Raw genomic sequence first — 27,167 nt, 5'->3', positions numbered from 1 at the left:
CATTGTATCATTGTATCATTGTATAATTGTATCATCCTCGGTGATGGTAATATGCTGCTGGTATTACCCTCAGTGATACATTGTATCATTGTATCATTATATCATTTTATCATCCTCAGTGATGGTAACATGCTGCTGGTATCATCCTCAGAGATACATTGTATCATTGTATCATTATATCATTGTATCATCTTTGGTGATGGTAACATGCTGCTGGTATCATCCTCAGTGATACTTTGTATCATTGTATCATTTTATCATTGTATCATCATCGGTGATGGTAGCATGTTGCTGGTATCATTCTCAGTGATACATTGTATCATTGTATCATTATATCATTGTATCATCTTCAGTGATGACAATGTGCTGCTGGCATCATCCTCTGTGATACATTGTATCATTGTATCATTATATCATTGCATCATCCTCGGTGATGGTAACATACTGCTGGTATCATCCTCGGTGATACATTGTTTCATTGTATCATCCTTGGTGATGGTAATATGCTGCTGGTATCATCCTCAGTGATACATTGTATCATTGTATCATTATATCATTCTATCATCTTTGGTGATGGTAACATGCTGCTCAGTGCACTCTGACATCATCCTTAGTGATACATTGTATCATTGTATCATCCTTAATGATGGTAATATGCTGCTGGTGTCATCCTCAGTGATACATTGTATCATTGTATTATTGTATCATTGTATCATCTTCGGTGATAGTAACATGCTGCTGGTATCATCCTTAGTGATACATTGTATAATTGTATCATTATATCATTGTATCATCTTAGTTGTTGCTAACATGCTGCTGCTTTCATCATGAGTGATACATTGTATCATTGTATCATTATATCATTGTATCACCCTCAGTGATGGTAATATGCTGCTCAGTGCACTGTGACATCATCCTCAGTGTATTATTGTATCATCCTTGGTGAAGATAACATGCTACTGATATCATTGTTTCTTCCTCAGTGATCGTAACATGCTGCTGGTATCATCCTCAGTGATACATTGTATCATTGTATCATTATATCATTGTATCATTCTCAGTGATGGTAATATGCTGCTAGTATCATCCTCAGTGATACATTGTATCATTGTATTATTGTATCTTCCTTGGTGATGATAACATGCTACTGGTTTCATCCTGTGATACATTGTATCATTGTGTCATTATATCATTATATCATCCTTAGTGATGGTAACATGCTGCTGGTATCATCCTCAGTGATAGATTGTATCATTGTATCATTATATCATTGTATCATCATCGGTGATGGTAGCATGTTGCTGGTATCATCCTCAGTGATACATTGTATCATTGTATCATTGTACCATCCTCTGTGATGGCAATATGCTGCTCAGGACACTGTGACATCATCCTCAGTGATACATTGTATCATTGTATCATTATATCATTGTATAATCCTCAGTGATGGTGATATGCTGCTGGTATCATCCTCAGTGATACATTGTATCATTGTATCATTATATCATTTTATCATCTTCAGTGATGGTAATATGCTGCTCAGTGCACTGTGACATCATTCTCAGTGATACATTGTATCACTGTATCATTGTATCATTGTTTCATCGTCAGTGATCGTAATATGCTGCTGGTATCATCCTCAGTGATACATTGTATCATTGTATCATTATATCATTGTATCATTCTCAGTTATGGTAATATGCTGCTAGTATCATCCTCAGTGATACATTGTATCATTGTATTATTGTATCATCCTTGGTGAAGATAACATGCTACTGGTTTCATCCTGTGATACATTGTATCATTGTGTCATTATATCATTGTATCATCCTAAGTGATGGTAATATACTGCTCAGTGCACTGTGACATCATCCTCAGTGATACATTGTATCATCTTTGGTGATGGTAACATGCTGCTAGTATCATCCTCAGTGATACATTGTATCATTGTATCATTATATCATTGTACCATCCTCAGTGATGGTAATATGCTGCTCAGTACACTGTGACATCATCCTCAGTGATACATTGTATCATTGTATCATTATATCATTGCATCATCCTCGGTGATGGTAACATACTGCTGGTATCATCCACGGTGATACATTGTTTCATTGTATCATCCTCGGTGATGGTAATATGCTGCTGGTATCATCCTCAGTGATACATTGTATCATTGTATTATTGTATCATTGTATCATCTTCGGTGATAGTAACATGCTGCTGGTATCATCCTCAGTGATACATTGTATAATTGTATCATTATATCATTGTATCATCTTAGTTGTTGCTAACATGCTGCTGGTATCATCATGAGTGATACATTGTATCATTGTATCATTATATCATTGTATCACCCTCAGTGATAGTAATATGCTGCTCAGTGCACTGTGACATCATCCTCAGTGATACATTGTATCACTGTATCATTGTATCATTGTTTCTTCCTCAGTGATCGTAACATGCTGCTGGTATCATCCTCAGTGATACATTGTATCATTGTATCATTATATCATTGTATCATTCTCAGTGATGGTAATATGCTGCTAGTATCATCCTCAGTGATACATTGTATCATTGTATCATTATATCATTGTACCATCCTCAGTGATGGTAATATGCTGCTCAGTACACTGTGACATCATCCTCAGTGATACATTGTATCATTGTATCATTATATCATTGTATAATCCTCAGTGATGGTGATATGCTGCTGGTATCATCCTCAGTGATATATTGTATCATTGTATCATTATATCATTTTATCATCTTCAGTGATGGTAATATGCTGCTCAGTGCACTGTGACGTCATTCTCAGTGATACATTGTATCACTGTATCATTGTATCATTGTTTCATCGTCAGTGATCATAATATGCTGCTGGTATCATCCTCAGTGATACATTGTATCATTGTATCATTATATCATTGTATCATTCTCAGTGATGGTAATATGTTGCTAGTATCATCCTCAGTGATACATTGTATCATTGTATTATTGTATCATCCTTGGTGATGATAACATGCTACTGGTTTCATCCTGTGATACATTGTATCATTGTGTCATTATATCATTGTATCATCCTAGGTGATGGTAATATACTGCTCAGTGCACTGTGACATCATCCTCAGTGATACATTGTATCATTATATCATTGTATCATCTTTGGTGATGGTAACATGCTGCTAGTATCATCCTCAGTGATACATTGTATCATTGTATCATTATATCATTGTACCATCCTCAGTGATGGTAATATGCTGCTCAGTACACTGTGACATCATCCTCAGTGATACATTGTATCATTGTATCATTATATCATTGTATCATCTTCGGTGATGGCAACGTACTGCTCTCATCCACTTGGTTAGTGCAGGTGCAGAGACATTTACCTGTCAGGTTTTAGATGGATATGGGTTGATGGTTAGGTTTAGGGACTGATAGGTAAGTACAGGGAAATATTGATATGAATGATGATAAATTTAAATATCAAGAAGTCTGTTAATAGTCCAGAGCAGGTAAGTAAGGAAAGGTAGCAAGAAAAAAGTACCAATTCAATTGTGTGTAGATGTAGAGTGAGAGACAGAGGCTAAAGGGTATAAGCAGTATAGAGAGATAAGGGGAAGGAGAAGAGATATTATAGATGAAGAGATGATGACTATTATTAATATATATAATTATTATTATTATGACTATTATTAATATATATAATTATTATTATTATGACTATTATTAATATATATAATTATTATTATTATGACTATTATTAATATATATAATTATTATTATTATGACTATTATTAATATATATAATTATTATTATGACTATTATTCTGAATTAAGTATTTAAGAGAAGATTGCAGGAATCAAAGGAAGAGGCAGGTTTGCTCAGGAATTAACTAGCGGTAGAGTTGGGAGGGGTCTGAGTAGGAGATAATGTAGTACAAAGCAGTATGGAAGGGAGAACGACAATCAGAAGTGACTCTACATGTTTGATGGAAGTAAGGAACAGGAGGTTAAAAACAGGGATGTTTCCTTGATAGTAGTAAAGTTGTTTGAGAAAGTAAAGGGAATTTGTGTCATGAGTAGTAGGTGTATGTGAGAAGTATCCATCCATCCATCCATCCATCCATCCACAACCCCTTTTTCTTATTGTTTCACATGTGGTCAGGGTGTCACTTCAGAAGTGACAATCATCTAGAGCCAAGGTTTGCACTGCCAGGTGGCTGGCACTGTTATGATAGTTCATCCACACCACACACTCACACCGATGGCCAGTTTAGATTTTCAGTCCATCTACTACATGTATTTGGAATGTGGGAGGAAACCAGAGCACCCAGAGGAAACCCACGCAAGCACAGAGAGGGCATAGGTTCATCGGCTCATAGGTGTGTACTAGGCCAATGGCCCTGGAGACTTTACAAGCCTAATCCATAGAAGTGCCTTGACATCATGCCGCCATTAGTTCCTGGTGTCTCTGTCAAGTAAAGCCACTGGAGTTATCCCCAGGGTGAACTTTCTATTTCCCCATCCACTCATCAAGATTTCTCTTGAAAAGGGCCAGTGAGGTGCTCTGCTTGACATGTATGGGAAGTTTATTCCAGAGCATGGGCAGTCTCTGGGTTATGAACCTGTCCTTCCAGCATGTTCTGTTGATTGTGGTAATGCGGTTGAGGTCTCTAGAGCATGTGGTGTGGAGGGATTGGGATTTCTTTAGGTGTAACATTTCTAACAGGGCTGGGTCAGACATGGTTTTGTAAGTCAAGCAGAGATCACCTCTTAACAGATGATATGAGAAAGAGAAAATCTGGAATTTTTTGAGTCTGTCCATGTAGGGCATGTATTTAAGGCCTAGGATCCTCTTCATGAAGTACTTTTGTGGTCCTTCCAGCTGTTGCAGGTGTATAGTGAGGTACATGCCAAATGGGGCATTATACTCGATGATTGGTCTAATGAGGGAAGAGTAGAGAGAGATGATGACCTCTTTCTTCCTGGATGCAAAACCCTTGGTAATGAAATGTGCCAAATAGAAGGACTTTCTGACCACAGTGGCAATGTGGTGGTCGAAGAGAGGTTGCTGTCAACCTGTATCCCCAGATCTCTTATAACTCCTTCAGTGTTCAGTGGGCTACCATCAATGTGGTAATTAGTGGGAACTGAGTTTTTCCCAAAGGGAATGACAATGCATTTTTTTGGCATTAAGCTTAAGGCCATGGTTTCGACACCAGTCATTGATCTCAGTGAGGCCTTTCTGTAGGATATCTACATCACTTGGGGAGTTAATAATGGCTCCCATCTTGTAATCGTCAGTGAACTTGGTCAGCCAGAGTCCCTCTGTGTTGGCCTGGATGTCTGAGAAGTAGATGCCAAACAGGAGAGGACCCAGGACCAATCCCTGTGGGACTCCACTCATGACTGATTGGCAGTCTGACTTGGAGTCTACTACTTTCACACTGTGGGTTCTATCTGTGGGCGAATTTGCAGCCCACCTAGTGATATACGGGTTGATGCTTAGTTTGGTGAGTCTATCAATAATTCCTGAATAGGGAATGGTATCAAAGGCCTTGGCCAGATCAAGATAGGCTGTATGAACTGCCTTTCCCTCATCCACAGCTCTGGTGACTGACTCAAAGAAGTCAACCAGGTTGAGCAGGCATGATCTAACCTTCACAAAACCAAATTGCACAGAATCCAGAGTCTGGAGATTCCCTATATCCTTGTTAATAAGGTCCATGATGATGCACTTCATAGCCTTACATATCAGATTCTTCAGGCTAATGGGGTGATAATTCCCAGGGTCTGTAGTCATTCCTCCTTTATGGAGAGGAATGACTGTAGCAGTGTGCCATTCTGTAGGGACAAAGCCTGAGGTGAGGCTGTGATTGAACAGGGCACACAGGTGTGGTGCCAGTTCACTTTGTAGTTCATGTAGAACACAGTCATGGATATTGTCGGGTCCCATTGAAGATGTATTCTTGGCCTTGGGCAATGCAGCTTTAACCTGTGCTGAAGTAATGCTTTGTGCCTGGCATTCTTCCGGTATTGTGATTGGTCCTTTAGGGGTTAAGACAGGGGCAAAGTTGGCACTAAAACTGTCGGCCAGTATGTTGGCAATATCTGTTGGCTCAGTATAGGTGGTACCATTGTGCAGTAACTCAGAGCAAATCTGGGTATTGCCGTGGAGATTCTTGATATAACTGTAGAAGACTTTGTGGTTGTTTTTAGTGTCTGCCACAATTCTGCCTTCACAGCTAGCTTTAGAGGTTTTGATGAGGGATCTCAACTTTTTGTTGAGGCTAATAAGGGAGTTTTTCCAGTCTTGGGACTTCACCTTTTTCTGAAACAGTTTCTTCCTTCTTTTGTAGAGATTGTTAATGGCAGGGGACCACCAGATTGGCTTCCTTTTTTTGGAGGAGAGCGTCTTGGTTCTGTTGGGTATGGCTAGTTCCATGCATTTATGTACGTGTTTGTACAGTGCATTGGTATGATTCATTGATCATGCACCTATTTTCCATTTGCATGGATGCCGTGAAGTTAGCCATCTCTGTTATTAGGAGCCCAAAGTCAGGACAATGACAGAGTCATACTTCTACTTGTGGGGTGACCTGAGTGCATGTGTTATGTGTCAGATTCTGGCACCCGACAGACAGCTGACTGTTACCTTCTCCTTATTCAACCTAGTGAGTGGGACATCAGTGTGCCTCACTATTGAGTCACCTATGATTAGTGTATTGGGCACTCTGTTTTGCCTTAGAGGCTTAAGTTGAGGGGTGTACTGTGTAGGTGAGCTATGTGTCTTGTGATTTGTGCTGTGTTGTGGTGGTCGATTGCATTTCTGATTTGGAGGTCTCGTGCTGTTTGGGTAGATTTCTATTGAGAGCCTCTGCGAAGGTGGGTGTGTGGTTTGTGTTTTTATGTGAGAGCTGTGATGGAGGGTGCTCTGGAGGGCTATGTGTTTCATGTGGTGCGGTGCAGGTGTTGACCTTCTCCTCTTGACCAGCTATTCCGGTCTTGGCTGGAGAGTGCATGTCTTACAGTTTGGATATATAAGTGCATCTCTTACAAGTCTTGAGTGTTGAGAGGTAAGAGAGAGAGAGTTGTCTGTGTACATGAGGCAGTTGCTACACTGCGTCAGAATGCCCAAGTTCCCCAGGTTAATAGGAGAAAGCACAGGGAACTGAACTTTAGACATGCCAGGAGGGATGGTCTTTATTAATAAGTACTGTATCTGTTTCCTTATAGGACGTTTAGTGCTGTTAGCACATATGTATACTACAATAATTTCTTCAAGAAACCAGATGAAGTGCTAGGAAAATAAGCTAGTTAAATGCAAGAGAGAAGAGGACTAGCAAGATCTAGGGGAAAACTGAAGATCAGACTTTCTGTTACCAGTAATAGTTTACCCTATCTTAGTGGTGCTGCACAGCACGCAAACCTATGCAAACATGGGCTTTTAAAGCAGAAAGTTGAAAGGGAGCTAGAAACCACTCCTTTTGTGGTAGATAGGCTACCTAATGTTTACCATTCCCACTGATAAGCTGAGAAGCTTCCCTCTTACACAGAAAGGTCTGGGGAACTCCAAAACTACAATATAGTCCTGAATACTGCAAATCTGTATCTGGACTACTCTAGTAACAGGAAAGACAGGAAAACAATAAAAAAGTTCAAAACTGAGTCCTGCTCCAGCAGTCTTCAATCAGACAAGTTCTAGCTGCACACTCCTGCTACTAGGGTGCAGGGGAACCTTCTCCAAAAAAGATGGCCTGGATTAGTGTTCAAGTTATACAAACAAAGCTAGATTCACCTGGTCTGAATCTAGTCTATGCTATAGCAAACAACGCACACCAATTTCAGAAAGAAACAGTTCAAATAAGCAGGCACAATAAGCCTTTAACCAGAAATTCCCAGTTCAGAAGAACAGAATCTACCCTCTCCTCCCACAAGAGTGCAGACCACAAACCTTTTTAATGTAAAACAGCTGGCCTGAAGTCCAAGTGCTTAAAGACTCTGCACAGAAGACACCCCAGCCGAGAACTGAACTGGCAACTTCTCGCTGTGAGGTGACAATGCTATCCACTGCACCACTGTGCCACCCTATGTGGGAAGTATAATGGTAAAGTAAGGTGAGGTGGCTGGGAATTAGGGGTAGCGTAGAGGACCATACTGACTTTCCAACCCTCAGACCAATTATTACATAGAGCAATAAGTTTATAGCCAGTCGACAGCAATTAACAATGAGGTACAAATTAAAACAGGTTTTCTTTCAGGTACTGAGTACAGACATCAAGAAGGCAGGGAGATGTTACTGGCATATACAGTGTAATCTATCAGCCAAGAGAAAGGACAGTGACCAACTCAGTAAGTGGTCTTTAGAATGCAAGGACTACTCCTTGGTGGGGTGGAGTGGATGTTACATCCAATTTCCAGCTCAGGGCAGCCACACATTTGATGTTAATAAACAGCAAGGCTCTTCTTGTTAAACTTGATTACATTGCAGAACGACAATACTCAAGATGAAAATGTTCACAGAGCTGTGCCTTGTGGCAGAGCCAATACTCATGGTGAAAATGTTCATAGAGCTGTGCCTTGTGGCAGAGCCATTACTCACAGTGAAAACATTCACTGAGCTGTGCCTTATGGCAGAGCTCCTGCTATTTCAAAGTCAGGGAAGGATGTAATGACCACGGGCTCTGAAAGGAAAAAAAAGAGAGAAAAACTCAACTATACTAATTAAACTTTCAATACATAGTTAGCTAGCTTATTCAAAGAAATAGAAGTGGCAAAGAACTGAACTCCAACAGTTGTAAATATACTGAAATCCAACACCAAGCTTGTAAAATATCCACTTTAATCCACAGATAAAAGGTAAAGGTTAGCACTTTCATTTAAAACTAAGTTAAACTTCATCAGACATCTGAAAAATTGCATCACATCCTTATATAATACAAGCTCACTTCCCATTGATCATTCACATGCACATACAGCCACTCAGCCTAAAACAACAATATAATACAGTTAATATAAAAATGAAAAATAATATTAAGCATATAACCACTCTTTTTTGTATATTATTTGCTTATTAATTAACTTAATTAGTCAATCTTCTTTCTTTTTGACACTTTAAACTTTAATACTGGTGCAATGGAGTTACACTCATTAATCACTGGCCAGCTATCAGCATGTACATGCATCTGCCACTTTAATTCCTTTAGCTCCAAATGCACACCCCATGGTCTCTTATCATCTATAACCACATGATCTATAATCATAAAAGAAAATTGATGACCATTATACTCATTAATGTGCTTTGCTAGAGCATTGTTTATTTCTTTTTATTGCATATTCACATTCATATATTCTCTGACACAAACGTATCCCCGTTTTTCCAATATGGATTGATGAACACGAATCACAGAATGCCAATTATACAACTGCACTAGAGTTACAGTTGTATTTACCTTTCAAATAATACATTGTGTTTTTAAGAAAAAACTGTCCCCTACTTTCACTTTATGACGCCAATGACATGTACCGCAAACAGCCATACATAAGTTAAGCCAGGGGTATATCCGATCTACTGGTCTAAATATTTCTTTAAAACTTTTTCCTTTTCGATATACTATTTTAGGCCTTTCACCTACTTGAACCCTAATATGGGGGTCATCTAGCAAAATAGGCCAATTCTTCTCAAAAACCCACACCAGGTAAATGGATTGCTGACACTGCAGTGCAGTATAAGGGGGTGCTGTACTCCTGAGTGTGCTGATGTGCTGTGGGTTCTATTCCCACATCAGGTAAATGGATTGCTGACACTGCAGTGCAGTATTAGGGGGTGCTGTACTCCTGAGTGTGTTGATGTGCTGTGGGTTCTATTCCCACAACAGGTAGATGGATTGCTGATACTACAGTGCAGTATAAGGGGGTGCTGCACTCCTGAATGTGCTGATGTGCTGTGAGTTGTATTCCCACACCAGGTAGATGGATTTCTGACACTGAAGTGCAGTATAAGGAGGTGCAGCACTACTGAGTGTGCTGATGTGCTGTTGGTTCTATTCCCACACTGGGTAAATGGACTGCTGACACTGCAGTACAGTATAAGGGGGTGCTGCACTCTTGAGTGTTCTGATGTGCTGTGGGTTCTATTCCTACAACAGGTAGATAGATTACTGACACTGCAGTGCAGCATAAGAAGGGTGCTGTACTCCTGAGTGTGCTTATATGATATGGGTTCTACTCCCACACCAGGTAGGTGGATTGCTGACACTGCCGTGCAGTATAAGAGGGTGCTGCACTTGTGCTGATGTACTGTGGGTTCTATTCCCACACCGGGAAGACAGATTGCTGACACTGCAGTGCAGTATAAGATGGTGCTGCACTCCTGAGTGTGCTGATGTGCTGTGGGTTTTATTCCCACAGCAGGTAGATGGATTACTGACACTGCAGTGCAGCATAAGGGGAGGTGCTTTACTCTAGAGTGTGCTGATGTGCTCTGGGTTCTATTCCCACACCTGGTAGATGGATTGCGGACACTGCAGTGCAGTATAACGGGGGTGCTGTACTCCTGAGTGTGCTGATGTGCTGTGGATTCTATTCCCACAACAGGTAGATGGATTGCTAACACTGCAATGTATTATAAGCGAGTGCTGCACTCCTGAGTGTGCTGATGTGCTGTGGGTTCTATTCCCACAACAGGTAGATGGATTCCTGACACTGCAGTGCAGTATAAGTGGGTGCTGCACTCCTGTGTGTGCTGATATGCTGTGGGTTCTATTCCCACAACAGGTAGATGGATTCCTGACACTGCAGTGCAGTATAAGGGGGTTCATAGGTTCATAGGTTCATACTAGGCTATCTGCCCTAGGGCATTTATAAGCCTAGCCAGAATGTGTTTTGCTTTCGCCACCCATTTTAAATTTATTTGGCTATGCCCTTTTTCGAGGTTAGCATACTGTGCCTCTGTCTAACAGTGACACAGAAGTGATACCCAGGGTAAACCTCCCATCCACTCATCAAGATTCCTCTTGAAGAGAGTCAATGAGGGACTCTGCCTAACCTGGACTGGGATTTTATTCCAGAGTGAAGGGAGCCTCTGGGTTATGTATCTGTCCCTCCAGCATGTCCTATTTATTTCAGTGCTGAGGTTCAAGTCTCTCGAGCATGTAGCTCGATGGGATTTGGATTTTCTGAGGTGCAGCATGTCCATTAATTCCGGGTTGGACATGGCTTTATACGTCAGGCACAGATCGCCTCTGAACAGGCGGTATGCCACTGAGTAGAGCTGGAGTTTCTTTAACCGGGCAGCATATGGCATCTGTTTGAACCCTTTGATCCTCTTGGTGAGGTACTTTTGGGGTCTTTCCAGTTGCTGCAGGTGTCTGGCAAGGTACATCCAAAAAGGGGCATTGTACTCAATTATGGGCCTTATGAGGGATGAGTAAAGAGGCACGATGACCTCCCCTGATCTAGATGTGAATCCCTTCATGATTAGGTGGGCTATATAAAATGTTTTTCTAACCACTTTGGCCACATGGTTGTCAAATGAGAGATTGCTATCAACTTGGGTCCCCAGGTCCCTAAATACTTCTTCTGTACTTAATGGATTACCACCTATGTGGTAATTTGTGGGCACTTTGTTTTTGTCAAAGGGGATTACTATACACTTTTTGGCATTTAGCTTGAGGCCATGGCTCTGGCACCAGTTGTCTGTTTCTATGAGGCCCTTTTGGAGGATGCTTGTGTCGGCTGGAGAGTCGATTATGGTGCCCAGTTTACAGTCATCTGCGAACTTGGTCAGCCACAGTCCTTCCGTGTTGGCCTGTACCTCCGAGAAATATATACCGAACAAGAGAGGTCCCAGGACTGAGCCTTGTGGGACACCACTTGGAACTGGTTTGGAGTCTGACATGGCTCCAGCAATTCTAACCATGTGGGTTATGTCCTTGAGCCAGTTTGCAATCCATCTAGTGACATAGGGGTTTATATTTAAGCTGGTGAGCTTATCTATAATGCCGGAGTGGGGTATTGTATCGAAGGCTTTTGCGAGGTCCAGGTAGGCTGTGTGGACCACCTTCCCCTCGTCAATGGCCTTGGTGACTGTTTCAAAGAAATTAACCAGGTTTAAGAGGCAGGATCTGCCCATAACAAAGCCGAACTGGGTAGGATCCAGTGTCTGTAGGTCCCCAATATCTTTATTTATGAGGTCCATGATGATCCTTCCATAGCTTTGCAGACCAAGCTAGTCAGGCTTATGGAGCGATAGTTTCCAGGATCCGTTGAGGCACCACCTTTATGGAGAGGGACCACTGTTGCTGTACGCCACTCTTTGGGCACATATCCTGTAGTAAGGCTGAGATTGAACAGTAGTTTTATGTTTGGGTTTAGTTCTTTTGGAGTTCATGTAGGACGCAGCCCGGGACACCATCTGGTCCCATTGATGCTGTGTTTTTTGCTTTGGAGAGGGCGGCTCTTACCTGAGCATCTGAGATGTCAGGGGGGCAGCACTCTGCTGGGATACACATTTGCCCTATTGGTGGGGATGGGGAGGAGAAGTTTGCGCTGAACCTGTCAGCTATGATGTTGGCAATGTCTGTGGGTTCAGTGTATTTTTTGTCATTTTGGACTAATTCTGAGCATATCTGGGAATTACCACCCAGGTTCCTAACATAACTAAAGAAAGCCTTGTAATTATCCTTAGTGTCCTGTGCAATTTTTCTCTCGAAGCTGGCCTTAGACAATTTTATGTGTGCCCGTAGTTTTTTGCTAATACTGATCAGTGATGCCTTCCCTTTTTGGAATTTTGCTCTATCATGTAGTAGCTTCCTCCTTCTATTGTATAGTTTGTTTATGGCTGGAGTCCACCAGACAGGACATCTGCCTTTGGAGGATTGGGTCTTGGTTTTATTTGGGATCGCATGATCCATGCATTCCTGAAGGTGTTCATAGAATGCGTTTATAAAGGATTCTGTGGTCTGGGCCGTATTTTCCACAGGTCCGGGGGCTTTGAAGGATTCCACCTCAGTTTTGAGGAGTGTGAAACTTGCTTTAGAGAAGTTTTTCACTGTGGTTTTCTGGGCAGGGGGTGGGGTCGGGATGTGAATATCCAGTGAGATTAGTTTATGGTCTGATCTTACCAGTGAGGGATACACTTCTGGTCTGGAGCATAGAGTCCCCATGTTGGCGATGATCAGGTCCAGTATGTTTTCCCCTCTTGTGGGAGTGGTAACAAGTTGTTCCATAGCATTTGAGTTTATAAATTCTATGAACCTTTGGGCTAGGGTGTTGGAGCTAGAGTAATGCTCCCAGTCTATGTTTGGGTAGTTGAAGTCGACCAATATAATGGTGTTTGGAGAGACCTTCATATTTTCCAGTGTTTTCAGGAAGGCCGAGTGGGGTTCCTGGGTTTGGGAGGGTGGTCTATAGCAGGCTATAAACTGGAAGGCAGTTTTACCCACTGTTAGTTGCACATGGATAGTCTCTGATGCTTCGTGCTTTGCCACCAACCTGGAGGTGTGGGTATCTTTGATGAATATCAATACTCCCCCTCCTTTTGTGGTTCGGTCCAAGTTTTGGGTCCAAAAAGCATGGTATGAGGTATAACCTGGTAGTGCTGGGGTGCTCTCGGGAGCCCTGAACCAGGTTTCTGTTACTGCACAGATATCAATGTTCTCCATGCTAAGAAGAGTTTCGAGTGCGTGCATCTTGAGGTTTAGACTTCTGGCATTGAGTAGCATTACTCTTAGTTTCTTATCCCTTGTGATACCTATGGAGGTGGGTTTGTCTTTTGAGCCTTGCCTAAAAAAGGCACTATGGGGGTAGCAAGAGCCTTTGAGAATATCCAAAAGCCCAAGGGTGACAGGTGCAAGCCGTCCCTAGTGAAGCATCGTGGCTTGTCGAGCATATCATCCCAAGCTGACAGGCATTGGATCCCCTTTGAATGACACCAGTACTTAAGCCAGTTGTTGAAATTCATCATCTTGTCTTCATATTGTGGCATCATTCTTGGTGAGGGTAAGATGCTACTCAAGGTCAGGGTCATACAGGCCTGGGCTATATGCTCAGAGAGCTCTTTTATGTCTCTTTTCATGTAGTCCAGGGAGGTACGTTTCAGGTCATTCACACCAGCATGGACAATGACTGAGTCATATTTGTACTTGCCTTGGAGTGACCTGAGTGCTTGTGTTATGTGGCGGATCCTAGCGCCTGACAGGCTGCTCACCGTGACCCTCTCCTTGTTTAGCCTGGTGAGCGGGACGTCAGTGTGCCTAACGATAGAGTCACCTATTACAAGTGTATCAGGTGTGTTGTTTAGTCTTAAGGGCTGTGACTGTTCGGCACGCTGGCTTTGTGAGATATGTGTTGCACGTGTTTTGTTTTGGGGTAGCGGTTGCTTGGGTGTCTGCTTTGGAGGTCTCTGCTGCTTAGGCAGATCTTTATTTAGAGCCTCTGAGTATGTTTTTGTGTGATTATGTGTTTGGTTTGCTGTCGTGGTAGGTCTATGGGAGACTGGAATTGTAGTGAGTGTGGTTTCCTTCTCCTCCTGACTGGTTATGCCAGTACTGAGTTGAGAGAGCGTAGCCTCCAGTTTGGCTATATGGTTGCATCTCTCACATGTGTTGGAATTTGTTGGGAGGAGGAGAGGGTTGTCTGTGTACATGAGGCAGTTGTAACATTGCCTCAAGATTCCCAGATTCACCAGCTGGACCAGAGAGGAGATTGACAACTGACCTTTGGCCATGCTAGAATAATATTGGGAATTCCTTAATAATTGAAAACAAGGGCCAGTGGGGAGTGAGGTGCTGCACTCCTGTGTGTGCTGATGTGCTGTGTGTTCTATTCCCACACCTGGTAAATGGATTGCTGACACTGCAGTGCAGTATAAGAGAGTGCTGCACTCCTGAATGTGCTAATGTGCTGTGGGTTCTAGTCCCACACCGGGTAGATGGATTGCTGACACTGCAGTGCAGTATAAGGAGGTGCTGCACTCCTGAGTGTGCTGATGTGCTGTGGGTTCAATTCCCACAACAGGTTGATGGATTGCTGACACTGCAGTGCAGCATAAGGGGGTGCTGCACTCCTGAGTGTGCTGATGTGCTGTGGGTTGTATTCCTACACCAGGTAGATGGATTGCTGAAACTGCAGTGCTGTATAAGGGGGTGCTGCACTCCTGAGTGTGCTTATGTGCTGTGGGTTCTATTCCCACAACAAGTAGATGAATTACTGACACTGCAGTGCAGCATAAGAAGGGTGCTGTGCTCCTGAGTGTGCTTATGTGCTGTGGGTTCTATTCCCACACCAGGTAGATGGATTGCTGATACTGCAGTGCAGTATAAGGGGGTGCTGAACTCCTGAGTGTGCTGATGTGCTGTGGGTTCTATTCCCACACCAGGTAAATGGATTGCTGACACTGCAGTGCATTATAAGGTGGTGCTGCACTCCTGAGTTTGTTGATGTGCTGTGGGTTCTATTCCCACACAGCGTAGATGGATTGCTGATACTGCATTGCAGTATAAGGGGATGCTGTACTCCTGAGTGTGCTGATGTGCTGTCGGTTCTATTCCCACACCAGGTAAATGAATTTCTGGCACTGCAGTGCAGTATAAGAGGGTGCTGCACTCCTGAGTGTGCTGCTCTGCTGTGGGTTCTATTCCCACATTGGGTAAATGGATTGCTGGCACTGCAGTGCAGTATAAGGGGGTGCTGTACCCCTGAGTGTGTTGATGTGCTGTGGGTTCTATTCCCACAACATGTAGATGGATTGCTGATATTGCAGTGCAGTATAAGGGGTTGCTGCACTCCTGAGTGTGCTGATGTGCTGTGGGTTGTATTCACACACCAGGTAGATGGATTGCTGACACTGCAGTGCATTATAAGGAGGTGCAGCACTACTGAGTGTGCTGATGTGCTGTGGGATCTATTCCCACACTGGGTAAATGGACTGTTGACACTGCAGTACAGTATAAGGGGGTGCTGCACTCTTGAGTGTACTGATGTGCTGCGGGTTCTATTCCTACAACAGGTAGATAGATTACTGACACTGCAGTGCAGCATAAGAAGGGTGCTGTGCTCCTGAGTGTGCTTATGTGATATGGGTTCTATTCCCATACCAGGTAGATGGATTGCTGACACTGCAGTGCAGTATAAGGGAGTGCTGAACTCCTGAGTGTGCTGATGTGCTGTGGGTTCTATTCCCACACCGGGTAAATGGATTGCTGACACTGCAGTGCAGTATAAGAGGGTGCTGCACTCCTGCTGATGTACTGTGGGTTCTATTCCCACAACAGGTAGATGGATTACTGACACTGCAATGCATTATAAGTGAGTGCTGCACTCCTGATGGTGCTGATGTGCTGTGGGTTCTATTCCCACAACAGGTAGATGGATTCCTGACACTGCAGTGCAGTATAAGGGGGTGCTGCACTCCTGTGTGTGCTGATGTGCTGTGGGTTCTATTCCCAGAACAGGTAGATGGATTCCTGACACTGCAGTGCAGTATAAGGGGGTGCTGCACTCCTGTGTGTGCTGATGTGCTGTGTGTTCTATTCCCACACCCGGTAAATGGATTGCTGACACTGCAGTGCAGTATAAGAGGGTGCTGCACTCCTGAATGTGCTAATGTGATGTGGGTTCTATTCCCACACTGGGTAGATGGATTGCTGACACTGCAGTGCAGTATAAGACGGTGCTGCACTCCTGAGTGTGCTGATGTGTTGTGCATTCAATTCCCACACCAGGTAAATGGAATGCTGACACTGCATTGCAGTATAGGGGGTGCTGCACTCCTGAGTGTGCTGATGTGCTGTGGGTTCTATTCCCACATCGGGTAAATGGATTGCTGACACTGCAGTGCAGTATAAGGGGGTGCTGTACTCCTGAGCATGCTGATGTGCTGTGGGTTCTATTCCCACAACAGGTAGATGGATTGCTGACACTGCAGTGCAGAATAAGGTGGTGCTGCACTCCTGAGTTTGCTGATGTGCTGTGGGTTCTATTCCCACACAGCGTAGATGGATTGCTGATACTGCATTGCAGTATACATGGATGCTGTACTCCTGAGTGTGCTGATGTGCTGTGGGTTCTATTCTCACACCAGGTAAATGGATTGATGACACTGCAGTGCTGTATAAAGGTGTGCTGTACTCCTGAGTGTGCTTATGTGCTGTGGGTTCTATTCCCATACCAGGTAAATGGATTGCTGACACTGCAGTGTAGTATAAGGGGGTGCTGCACTCCTGAGTGTGCTGCTCTGCTGTTGGTTCTATTCCCACACTGGGTAAATGATTTGCTGACACTGCAGTGTAGTATAATGGGGTGTTGTACTCCTGAGTGTGCTGATGTGCTGTTGGTTCTATTCCCACACCTGGTAGATGGATTACTGACACTGCAATGCAGCATAAGGGGGTGCTGTACTCCTGAGTGTGCTAATATGCTGTGGGTTCTAATAGCACACCAGGTAGCTGGATTGCTGACACTGCAGTACAGTATAAAGGGGGTGCTGTCTCATCTCATCCCCCTGTCCATAGTCCTCTGCTGTCTAATATTTTGAAATGTCTTTAACTTCTTTGCAAAAGTTTTTTTAATATCTTTTACAGTTTATCTTTCAGTCTCTGTTCAAAACTGTATATGCTCTTTCTTTTGTTTCATGATAAAATGTCTTAATAATATAATTATTCCATGGATGCGTGCCTTTTCTTTTATCATATTCCCTCAAGAAAGTTTCTAATCCTGTAGTAGTCTCAAAAAAGTCACAGCATGTCTCTGTTTTTATTAAAATAAATGCGCTTACCTCTTGTGCCTTCAGTTCTAAAGGATAAAGAGTATACATTTAGTACACATATCTAAATGTATAATAATACATTACTGTAAAATAATAATAAATAATAATAATAATAATAATAATGAAGCAAATCCCCAGGCTGAGATTGAAATACATCCAATAGGATCAGTGATCTACCTCAGTTAATAAATTCAAAATAAATAAATAGAAATAAATGCACAAGCTTCATTGCACAGCTGTAAAACATTGGTTGATTATTTTATGTTCTTCAGTGGAATTTAAAACTGATTTTGGATGAGAATATTTTTTGTACAGTAATTTGGCTTATCACCCAGCCTGACCAGTCATTTAGCTGAATGACTACTGTGATAAAGATTGTTTTTTTTATATTTAAGCATGTATAGTCTGTTCTCTGGCCCTACATGTAGAAAAAAGCCTATATTGTGTGTGTGGCACCCCTTCCATATGCAGAACAGATCCTTCATGCTATACGGGTATGGATCTTCCACTTCACCTTGTGAAGCTAGAAGCATTCAAAAAGTTACACATCCAATGCTCACCAGAGGGATGGAGGTGAATGGTAGGTATGGCATGAGTTAACAAATCTTTCTGGGGAGTTGACAAAGGGCAGAGAAGACAGGCATGGATGGTGTGGTCGAAAGGATGACAGTCTTCAAACAGCTGGAGGAGACATCCATTCAGACTTAAAGGAATACAAATTTACACAAAGGATGATGGACAAGTGATGTGATGTGCTAATGTGGGCTGATAATGAGCAAAATCATCTCAAGCTTTATTTATTTATTGTATTTATTTATTTATATGTTTTACATTTGTTTACCAGGAAAGTCTGACTGGGCAGATCCCATTTTCAGCGGAGGCCCAGAGAGAAAAAGCTCCACATAGTGAATATTACAATTAAGTGGTCATGGGGTAATTGTAGCATTAGAGGAAATAAAGGGGGCAACTGCAGGGGCATAGCTGTGTTAATTCAGTTCATTAGCTTGGTAAGCAGTTTTACTCTGCAAGCATTTTTATACTGGCATGTATGTTTGTACATATGTATGTATACCACTATATATGAATACCTTTATATGTATAAGTGCGTATGTGTATCTACATGTTCATATATATGTTTATGTATGTGTACACGTACATATATGTGCATATGTACATATATGCACTGATGCACATGTGTATTTTGGCATGTGTTGATGTATATATGTCTATGCTTGCACATTTATGAATATGTGCACATACATGTAGGGGTGGTGTGGGTGTGTGTGTGAAGAGTATTGATAAAGTCGAAGGGTAAAACCCATGGTTTACTTTCAGGCAGATGATTGCGTTTATACTTGCATTTGCACCATTAGTTGTTAATTAAAGACTTTGTAATTATCCATTTTTTGGCAGTGGAAACACACACACTCTACATGTATATGTATACATGCATGTAAATATGCATATGGAGATATATATACTCCTGCATGCATGCATTTATGTAGGTATGCATATATGCACACACATGGAATGATGCATATATCTCATGTATGTATACAAGAATGCATACATGGATGCATATGTGTTATAAATATTGGTAGTAGGTATGTTTGTAAACATGTGTTTTTGTCTTTTATTTCAGAGGGGCTTCATTGTGCATAATGTGTTTTGAGCTGAACGTATAATGTATACTTTAGTTAACCCTACTAAAAGGCTCCAAAACTTATTTCTCTACAGAAAATGACAATAACACCCTCTGTGGTACACTGTCTGTTCTGCTTCACTCAGCAAGAGGATTTTCACAGCCAGAAGGTAAGTAGTGTTGGCATTTTATAACAGGCAATTTTATTGCAAAGGCTTTTTCAAACAGGTCTGATAAGACTGAAATCATTTCTTAAAGCTAGATGATTTCTATTTCTAAGCTAGCACATTCCAAATGTTCTTAGTATCATGTCTTCCTGAGATGTCAGAAGTAAACATTATCAGATTAGAAATAAGCTCTGCAGCCTCCCTGTAAGAAGCAAACAAGGAAATGTTCTGTTAATTCAGGTGACCCAAGCACCCTAAACAAACACTGGCCTTGGCACTTAAATGCCACAGAGATAGTTGTCTATTATCTGTCCATGCCATCAAGTAAATCACTTATACTGCAAAAAGTAGGGACAGAGTATCTCATTTTTTTTCTTGTTCTACAAGTCTTTTACCTTGCATTGCAAGTATTAACTTTCAGTTTCAGTGTACTGAAATGATAATTAGGGTGATTTTTTTAGATGACCATCAGCCCTCCCTTCCTTGGGAATAGTTACATAGGCACCTAGTAGGGATTTTGTGGCTAGGTCCCTGTGGTAACTCTAATGCTCCATAAAAAGAGATTCTCCAAGCCTCAATTCCCCGAGACTTGATTCACAGAAAATAACAGCATTTCCATTGAAAGGCATTATCAGAAATCACGCAGGCACTAAGGGCCATTTATGCACATTTGTTCCCTTGCAGTGTGACTGTGGTGTTGATTATATAATTATGGGAGGTGTGGGGGCACAGCAGTGTTTTCAGGAATTATTTTTGGTGGGTTATTTTTCAGGGAACAAAGGCTCAAGGGATTGTGATTCATCTATTTATAGCAGAAGCAGTCCCTGCACCAGGCCCCCCGATGGCTGATGCCACACACACGCAAACACACACACACACACACACACACACACACACACACACACACACACACACACACACACACAAACACACACACACACACACACACACACACACACACACACACACACACACACACACACACACACACACACATTTATGAGGGCTAAACTCACTGAAGTGGAATGTCTAGCCCAAATCCTCCAGTCCTGCATGCAGGGGAAGTAATTTGGCTATCTAGGACCGCCATCCCCTCCCCTCCCAAGAGCCAGCATAAAACAATTATTCCCACACTCATCTGCCTGGCTCTTCCATTGCTTCAGCTGGTGTAGAACTCGGGTCATCTGTGTCGAAGTCCGGGCTTCATCTTTTCCTGTGCCACAGAGACAGATGACAGATACCACAAATATGTGTATAGCATTTTCATATCTGAAAATAAACGCTGTGTGGGTATGATAGTCCTTATGCTGTTAATATAAATGAATATTAACTGATCTGTTGTCATTTCTGAGTTGCCCAACCTGGTCCCCCCAGTATAATTTGTACAAAAACATCAGTGAGAGAAGCCCAATTGTGCCTCACCTCAGAGGTCTGTTTAGCCTGATTACTCATTGTATGCATACTGCAAGTCCTCCAGCCTCTACTGAGGGCAGTCCAGCAATTCCATTCCACTATCCCTAGAAAAGACAGTTAGCCAGTGACCTCTGCAGTCCTTCTTGGAAAAGCAGTAGCACTGGAGTTTGCCACCCAAGGGGACACATTCATTTGTCTGCCCGCCATGTAATCTACAATCTCAATTTTAATCACTCCACTGAAAAAAGAAGAGGTTGTGACCTACATTAGCTGACCCCACCCCATCCTGCCCTTCCTATGGCACTGTGTCCTGGACAGCCCTCTGTCACCTGTGCTGCTAACTAAAACCAGGTCACCAGTATGACCATGGGAGTGGCCCAGGGTAGCTGATGTTTGTGAATGATCTTCTGGTACTTCAAGCACCACAATTAATCTTCCAAACTGGGAAGAAGACAGAAATTTCTGACAACAAAAATACCATGCATGCTCTAGTATCATGCTAGACCATTAACAGCAGTTAGCTGCAACCATGAAAGAGCAGCAGAAAACTGTTAAATACTTCATTTGGACATTTAAAGAAGCCAGAGTGAGGTGTTTAACAGTGTCCCACTGCTTATTTATGATGGCTGCTCTCTGTGTGGCAGAAGTGTTTTACAACTTTTAAAGCTAAGACAGAAGTGTTTTACAGCTTTTAAAGCCGTTAGACAGTTTGCACTAGTACACATTTCTTCTTTAGATTTTGTAGTACATGGGAACAGGTAAAGCTCCATCTACAACAAGGAATTATAATCAAGTCTCTCTGAACATAACCTAGGTTCTTACGTTCTTGACATGAATGCCAAGATTCACCTCTTGAGCTCCACTTTCAAGGTGAATTTCTTAACATCCATGTCTCAAAGTCTTAACACAGGAACATAGAAAAAAGTACTGGGCAAGTGATCACAGGGACCATAAGAGGCATTGGCTTCTACACCTTTAAGAAGACACACTTAAAAGTTCTTACCACCCTTTAATAATACTTAATAGTGTCCATCTCCCAAATTAGGCATACTGTATACAATAAACATGGTATAAATTTGTGTCTGTCCTTCCAGTCATTATGACTAGCCTTAAAGGCAGACAAAGCAGTACTTTACTTGACCTGTAGGGAGAACTTATTCCACAGGCTGGGAATGCATTCAGTTAGGAACATATCCTTCCATCCAGTCTCATTTATTTGTTGATGTTAATTTATTTATGTTAGAACCATTGGTTTTGTGAGGAAATAGGAGGTCACTATGATAGGGTCTTTCGTGGCTCAAAAGGTGAGTCACAAGTAACCACAGAGCAGCCAGCAAGCTACTGAGTGGAAAAAGGTTTGTGCTAATCTGTCAGGATAGTCGAAGGATTTAAGATCTTTATTTATTTATTTTTTTAATTAAAACTCATTGGTGTCTTTCCAATTGAGTGATATGCTAGGATTTGTACATACCAAAGAGGGCACTACATTCAATTATAGGTCTGATAAGGAAAAGGCACATTGGTAAGATGACCTCTTTTGATCTAGAAGATGCTCTTTTGAAAATTAACTGGGACAGATAGAATGATTTCCTGACTATGGTGGAAACATGATGACTCACGAGGAGAGAGTTGTCCATGTAGATACTCAGGCCTCTTATGTTTATATTTGTCTGAAGAGAAGTACCATTTATGACATATAATGTGGAAACAGCTTTTTTTTTTACTGAACATTACATTGGTGCAGTTTTTTTTTTGTTTGTTTTTTTTTTCATTTAGCTTGAGACCATTTTCAGTACAGCAAGTACGAGCATATTTGTGGAATAGTTTACGTGGGTAACAGTCATCAGCAAATCTGGTCAATGATATTTCAGGAATATTGCATGGGTGTCTGCAAAATATACACTAAATAGGAGAGTCCAGCACTGATCTCTTGTGGAATCATAGTAGTTACAATGTTACAGTAAGAATGGGCCCAGCGCTGATCCCTGTGGTACTTCACTGGTTACAATGTTACATTCAGAGAGGGCCCAGCACTGATCCCTGTGGAATCATAGTGGTTACAATATTGCATTCAGAGTGGGCCCAGCACTGATCCCTGTGGTACTTCACTGGTTACAATGTTACAGTAAGAATGGGCCCAGCACTGATCCCTGTGGTACTTCACTGGTTACAATGTTACATTCAAAGAGGGCCCAGCACTGATCCCTGCGGTACTTTACTGGTTACAATGTTACATTCAGAGAGGGCCCAGCACTGATCACTGTGGAATCATAGTGGTTACAATGTTGCATTCAGAGTGGGCCCAGCACTGATCCCTGTGGTACTTCACTGGTTACAATATTACATTAAGAATGGGCCCAGCACTGATCCCTGTGGTACTTCACTGGTTACAATGTTACATTCAGAGAGAGCCCAGCACTGATCCCTGTGATACTTCACTGGTTACAATGTTGTATTCAGAGTGGGCCCAGCACTGATCCCTGTGGTACTTCACTGGTTACAATGTTACATTCAGAGAGGGCCCAGCACTGATCACTGTGGAATCATAGTGGTTACAATGTTGCATTCAGAGTGGGCCCAGCACTGATCCCTGTGGTACTTCACTGGTTACAATATTACAGTAAGAATGGGCCCAGCACTGATCCCTGTGGTACTTCACTGGTTACAATGTTACATTCAGAGAGAGCCCAGCACTGATCCCTGTGATACTTCACTGGTTACAATGTTGCATTCAGAGTGGGCCCAGCACTGATCCCTGTGGTACTTCACTGGTTACAATGTGACATTCAGAGAGTGCCCAGCACTGATCCCTGTGGTACTTTACTGGTTACAATGTTACATTCGGAGTGGGCCCAGCACTGATCCCTGTGGAATCATAGTGGTTACAATGTTACATTCAGAGAGGGCCCAACACTGATCCCTGTGGTATTTTACTGGTTACAATGCTACATTCAGAGTGGGCCCAGCACTGATCCCTGTGGTACTTCACTGGTTACAATGTTACATTCAGAGAGGGTCCAGCACTGATCCCTGTGGTATTTCACTTGTTACAATGTTACATTCAGAGAGGGCCCAGCACTGATCCCTGTGGAATCATAGTGGTTACAATGTCACATTCAGAGAGGGCCCAACACTGATCTCGGTGGAATCATAGTGGTTACAATGTTACATTTAAAGAGGGCCCAGTACTGATCCCTGCAGTATCCCACTAGTTACAATTTTATGTTCAGAGAGGGTACCAGCAACTTGCACTACTTGGGATCTGTTGAATAGCTATTTTACAGTCCAATGGACAACACAGGTGTTTATATTAAGTTTATTTGACTTTTACAAAATGCCAGCATGGGAGATCGTGTCTAAAGCCTTTGCTAGGTCACAATAAGCAGTGAGTACAGAGTGACCATTGCCTACAGTCTCTGTAAACTTTTCAAACAAGTTTACTTAGTTCAGGAGACAGGATCTGCGCCTCACAAAACCAAATTGGCTGTGGTCTAAATCAGTTAAGTTGCCTCTGTCTGCATGAATGAATTCTTTTATGATACATTCCATGGCCTTGCATATAAGGCTGGTGAGCCTGATGGAACTGTAATTACCTGAGTATTGTTTACAGTAATTACCTGAGTATTGTTTACAGTGGCTATTTTCCAGGCATCAGGACAAACTCTGCTGTGATAGACTGTGGTTGAATACGCTAAGCAGAGGCATGGATAGTGTATACCCAGCACGGATAAGAGTGCAGCCTAGTATGTTATCCCAGAGAAGCATTATTTTTACTGTTTGACAGGTGGATTAGAGTTAGCACTAAATTTGTCTGAAATAAACTGGCTCTATCCTTGTGTTTGTGTGTGTGTGTGTGTGTGTGTGTGTGTGTGTGTGTGTGTGTGTGTGTGTGTGTGTGTGTATATACATACATTCATGCTTACCCCCAAACATGTACACAAACATATCTCACACACACACACACACACACACACACACACACACACACACACACACACACACACACACACACACACACACACACACACACACATGCACATTTGAACTTGGGAGTCATTACAGGGCCCTATAACCTTTCTTCCCCCTTCCATCCATTCTATATTATCTGCATATATTTATTTTCACAAACTACAGGAAAGTTATAATAAGATTGCTTGAGTTTGCTGCAGGTTTCCATATTAGAACCCATCACTCTTTCTCACGTAATGATTTGTTTTTCTTAATGCAACACCTGTCTTTATTTTAACTGATAATCACACATCAGCTCCTGAATTACCCGCACCCCCACCCCAACTCGACAGTATCCTACAATGACACAAACCGTATCATGACCTTAGGTCAACTCATGGACTTCTTGCATCCACAATATACAGGAAATGACTGGATGAGACATGCTTCTATTTTAATCCTGGAAAGTTTTAAACTAATTTTTACTTGCTCTGTGGTTTTCTTCCAAGTATGTGCACATAAAACTTTAGTAAAAGATTATAACCACAGTAAATGAATTTGTCAGAGGGATGCTTCATGCAATTCTCTGTCCATACATATGTCTTCTAATTAGATTTTTTTAAATGTAACTCTTAAGATAATGTCTGATGATTAAATATTTATTGTTAGACATATTTTTTCTGCTGTTTCTTATGAGCTATAGGTCTCTCTTCTGTTTCTTAAGTTAGCTCATCTGTAATTGCACCTTCTATTAGAAAGTTTTAGTTTGGCTCATGTGTTAAGCCGCAGTGGTACAGCGGTAGCGTTATTGCTTCACAGCAAGAGGTTCTCCTGTCCTGTTCGATTTTTGGCTGGAGTGCCTTCTGTGTGGAATCTGCATGTCCTCCAAGTGGTCGTGTGGCCTCCAAAAGACATGCGTGAATGGGCGTGCCTTCACTGAAGGTTGGGCATCGGGCTGTTAACTTTCATTGTACTTTGAATCATGCATTTATTAATTACTGTGCTTATATATTGTATTTAAATCTTAAAAATTGCTCCTGAGGATTTCCTTCCAGGACTCCACAGAAGCATTGACCATTTTGAATAAATACATACAAATGTAACAGACATACATACATGCATACATCATACATAAATACATGTACACATACACACATACACACACACACATATGGATCTACTGTATATTATCGAATTAGCGTTTCACTGAAACATTAATTCGCGAGCGGATTTAAGCGAAAGTGTGTTTTATCGAAAACACACTTTCACATAAATCCGCCAAAAAAAAAAACACAAAACACTTTAAAAACATTTATGCAGGGGGCAAGCCCCCTGCACCCCCCCACCCCCCCTTCTTTAATATTCTCACTCTGAGATTGCACTTCAGTGGGGAAAAGGGAATATTCCCTCATCCGCACTGTAGCACAATCTCAGCCATAACTTCCTTACTCATACCTCAGCACTAAATGTGGATGTACAAGTAAGGATACGTGAAAAGCAGGTTTCAGCCCCTTTCTTCCTCTTTTATTTTGTTTTACAACTAAATTTACATGAAAGTGCGTTTTCGATAAAACACACTTTAGTGTAAATCCACACGCGAATTTCCAGTGAAACGGAAATTCGCCAAAATCAAGTAGATCCATATATATATATATATATATATATATATATATATATATATATATATATATATATATATATATATATATCAATGCATAAACATGTAAATAAGACAAGAAGCAAAGAATCAGAAACTGAATGCTTACAGGATTCAGAGAGCATTAAATATATAATGCTGTCTGACCTTCTGGCCTGAAGCTCCTAGAAATGTACCACTCCCTTCCCCTGTAAGACTCTTTTTGGCTGCCTGCACCCTCTCTGCCATACTAAGACCCCCCCCCGAATACTGTTATTAGTGCCACTGACTGACCACCATGCCCCTCAATGTCTTTGATAAAGAATGCTGGGAAAAGATAAAATAATGAGACAAAGCCCCCCCCCAAATCAAGGACAATGTTTAAATATTACTTTAATTCACTTAAAAAGTTAACAGAACAGCAGATGTATTACCAGCATGCTTGAATAATTAGTTACTTAAGTTTTATACACAGCTGTACACAGTACATACACACACCCATAAATGCGCGAACATACATATACATTCATAAACATGTATGAAGTCACTTAAATACAGCTAGCACACATGTACATAATGTCATACATG

The 27,167-nt window shown here is 41.8% G+C and overlaps 1 protein-coding gene across 1 annotated transcript in view; it reads left to right on the top strand.

Annotated features, from left to right (window-relative positions):
• LOC122814070 (active breakpoint cluster region-related protein-like) overlaps window positions 1–27,167 on the top strand; it is a 1,143,696-nt gene that overhangs the window by 958,039 nt on the left and 158,490 nt on the right. The window contains exon 14 of the mRNA XM_044086683.1: window positions 19,511–19,585. Within this exon, the coding sequence (XP_043942618.1) occupies window positions 19,511–19,585 (75 nt within the window). The remainder of the gene's footprint in view (window positions 1–19,510; window positions 19,586–27,167) is intronic.

This window comes from Protopterus annectens, chromosome 10.part0 (genome assembly GCF_019279795.1).
Source record: "Protopterus annectens isolate FY-2018-M chromosome 10.part0, PAN1.0, whole genome shotgun sequence".
Lineage (NCBI taxonomy): Eukaryota > Metazoa > Chordata > Ceratodontiformes > Protopteridae > Protopterus > Protopterus annectens.
Note: the sequence above shows the minus strand (reverse complement) of the source record. Positions and strands in the feature narration are given on the sequence as shown.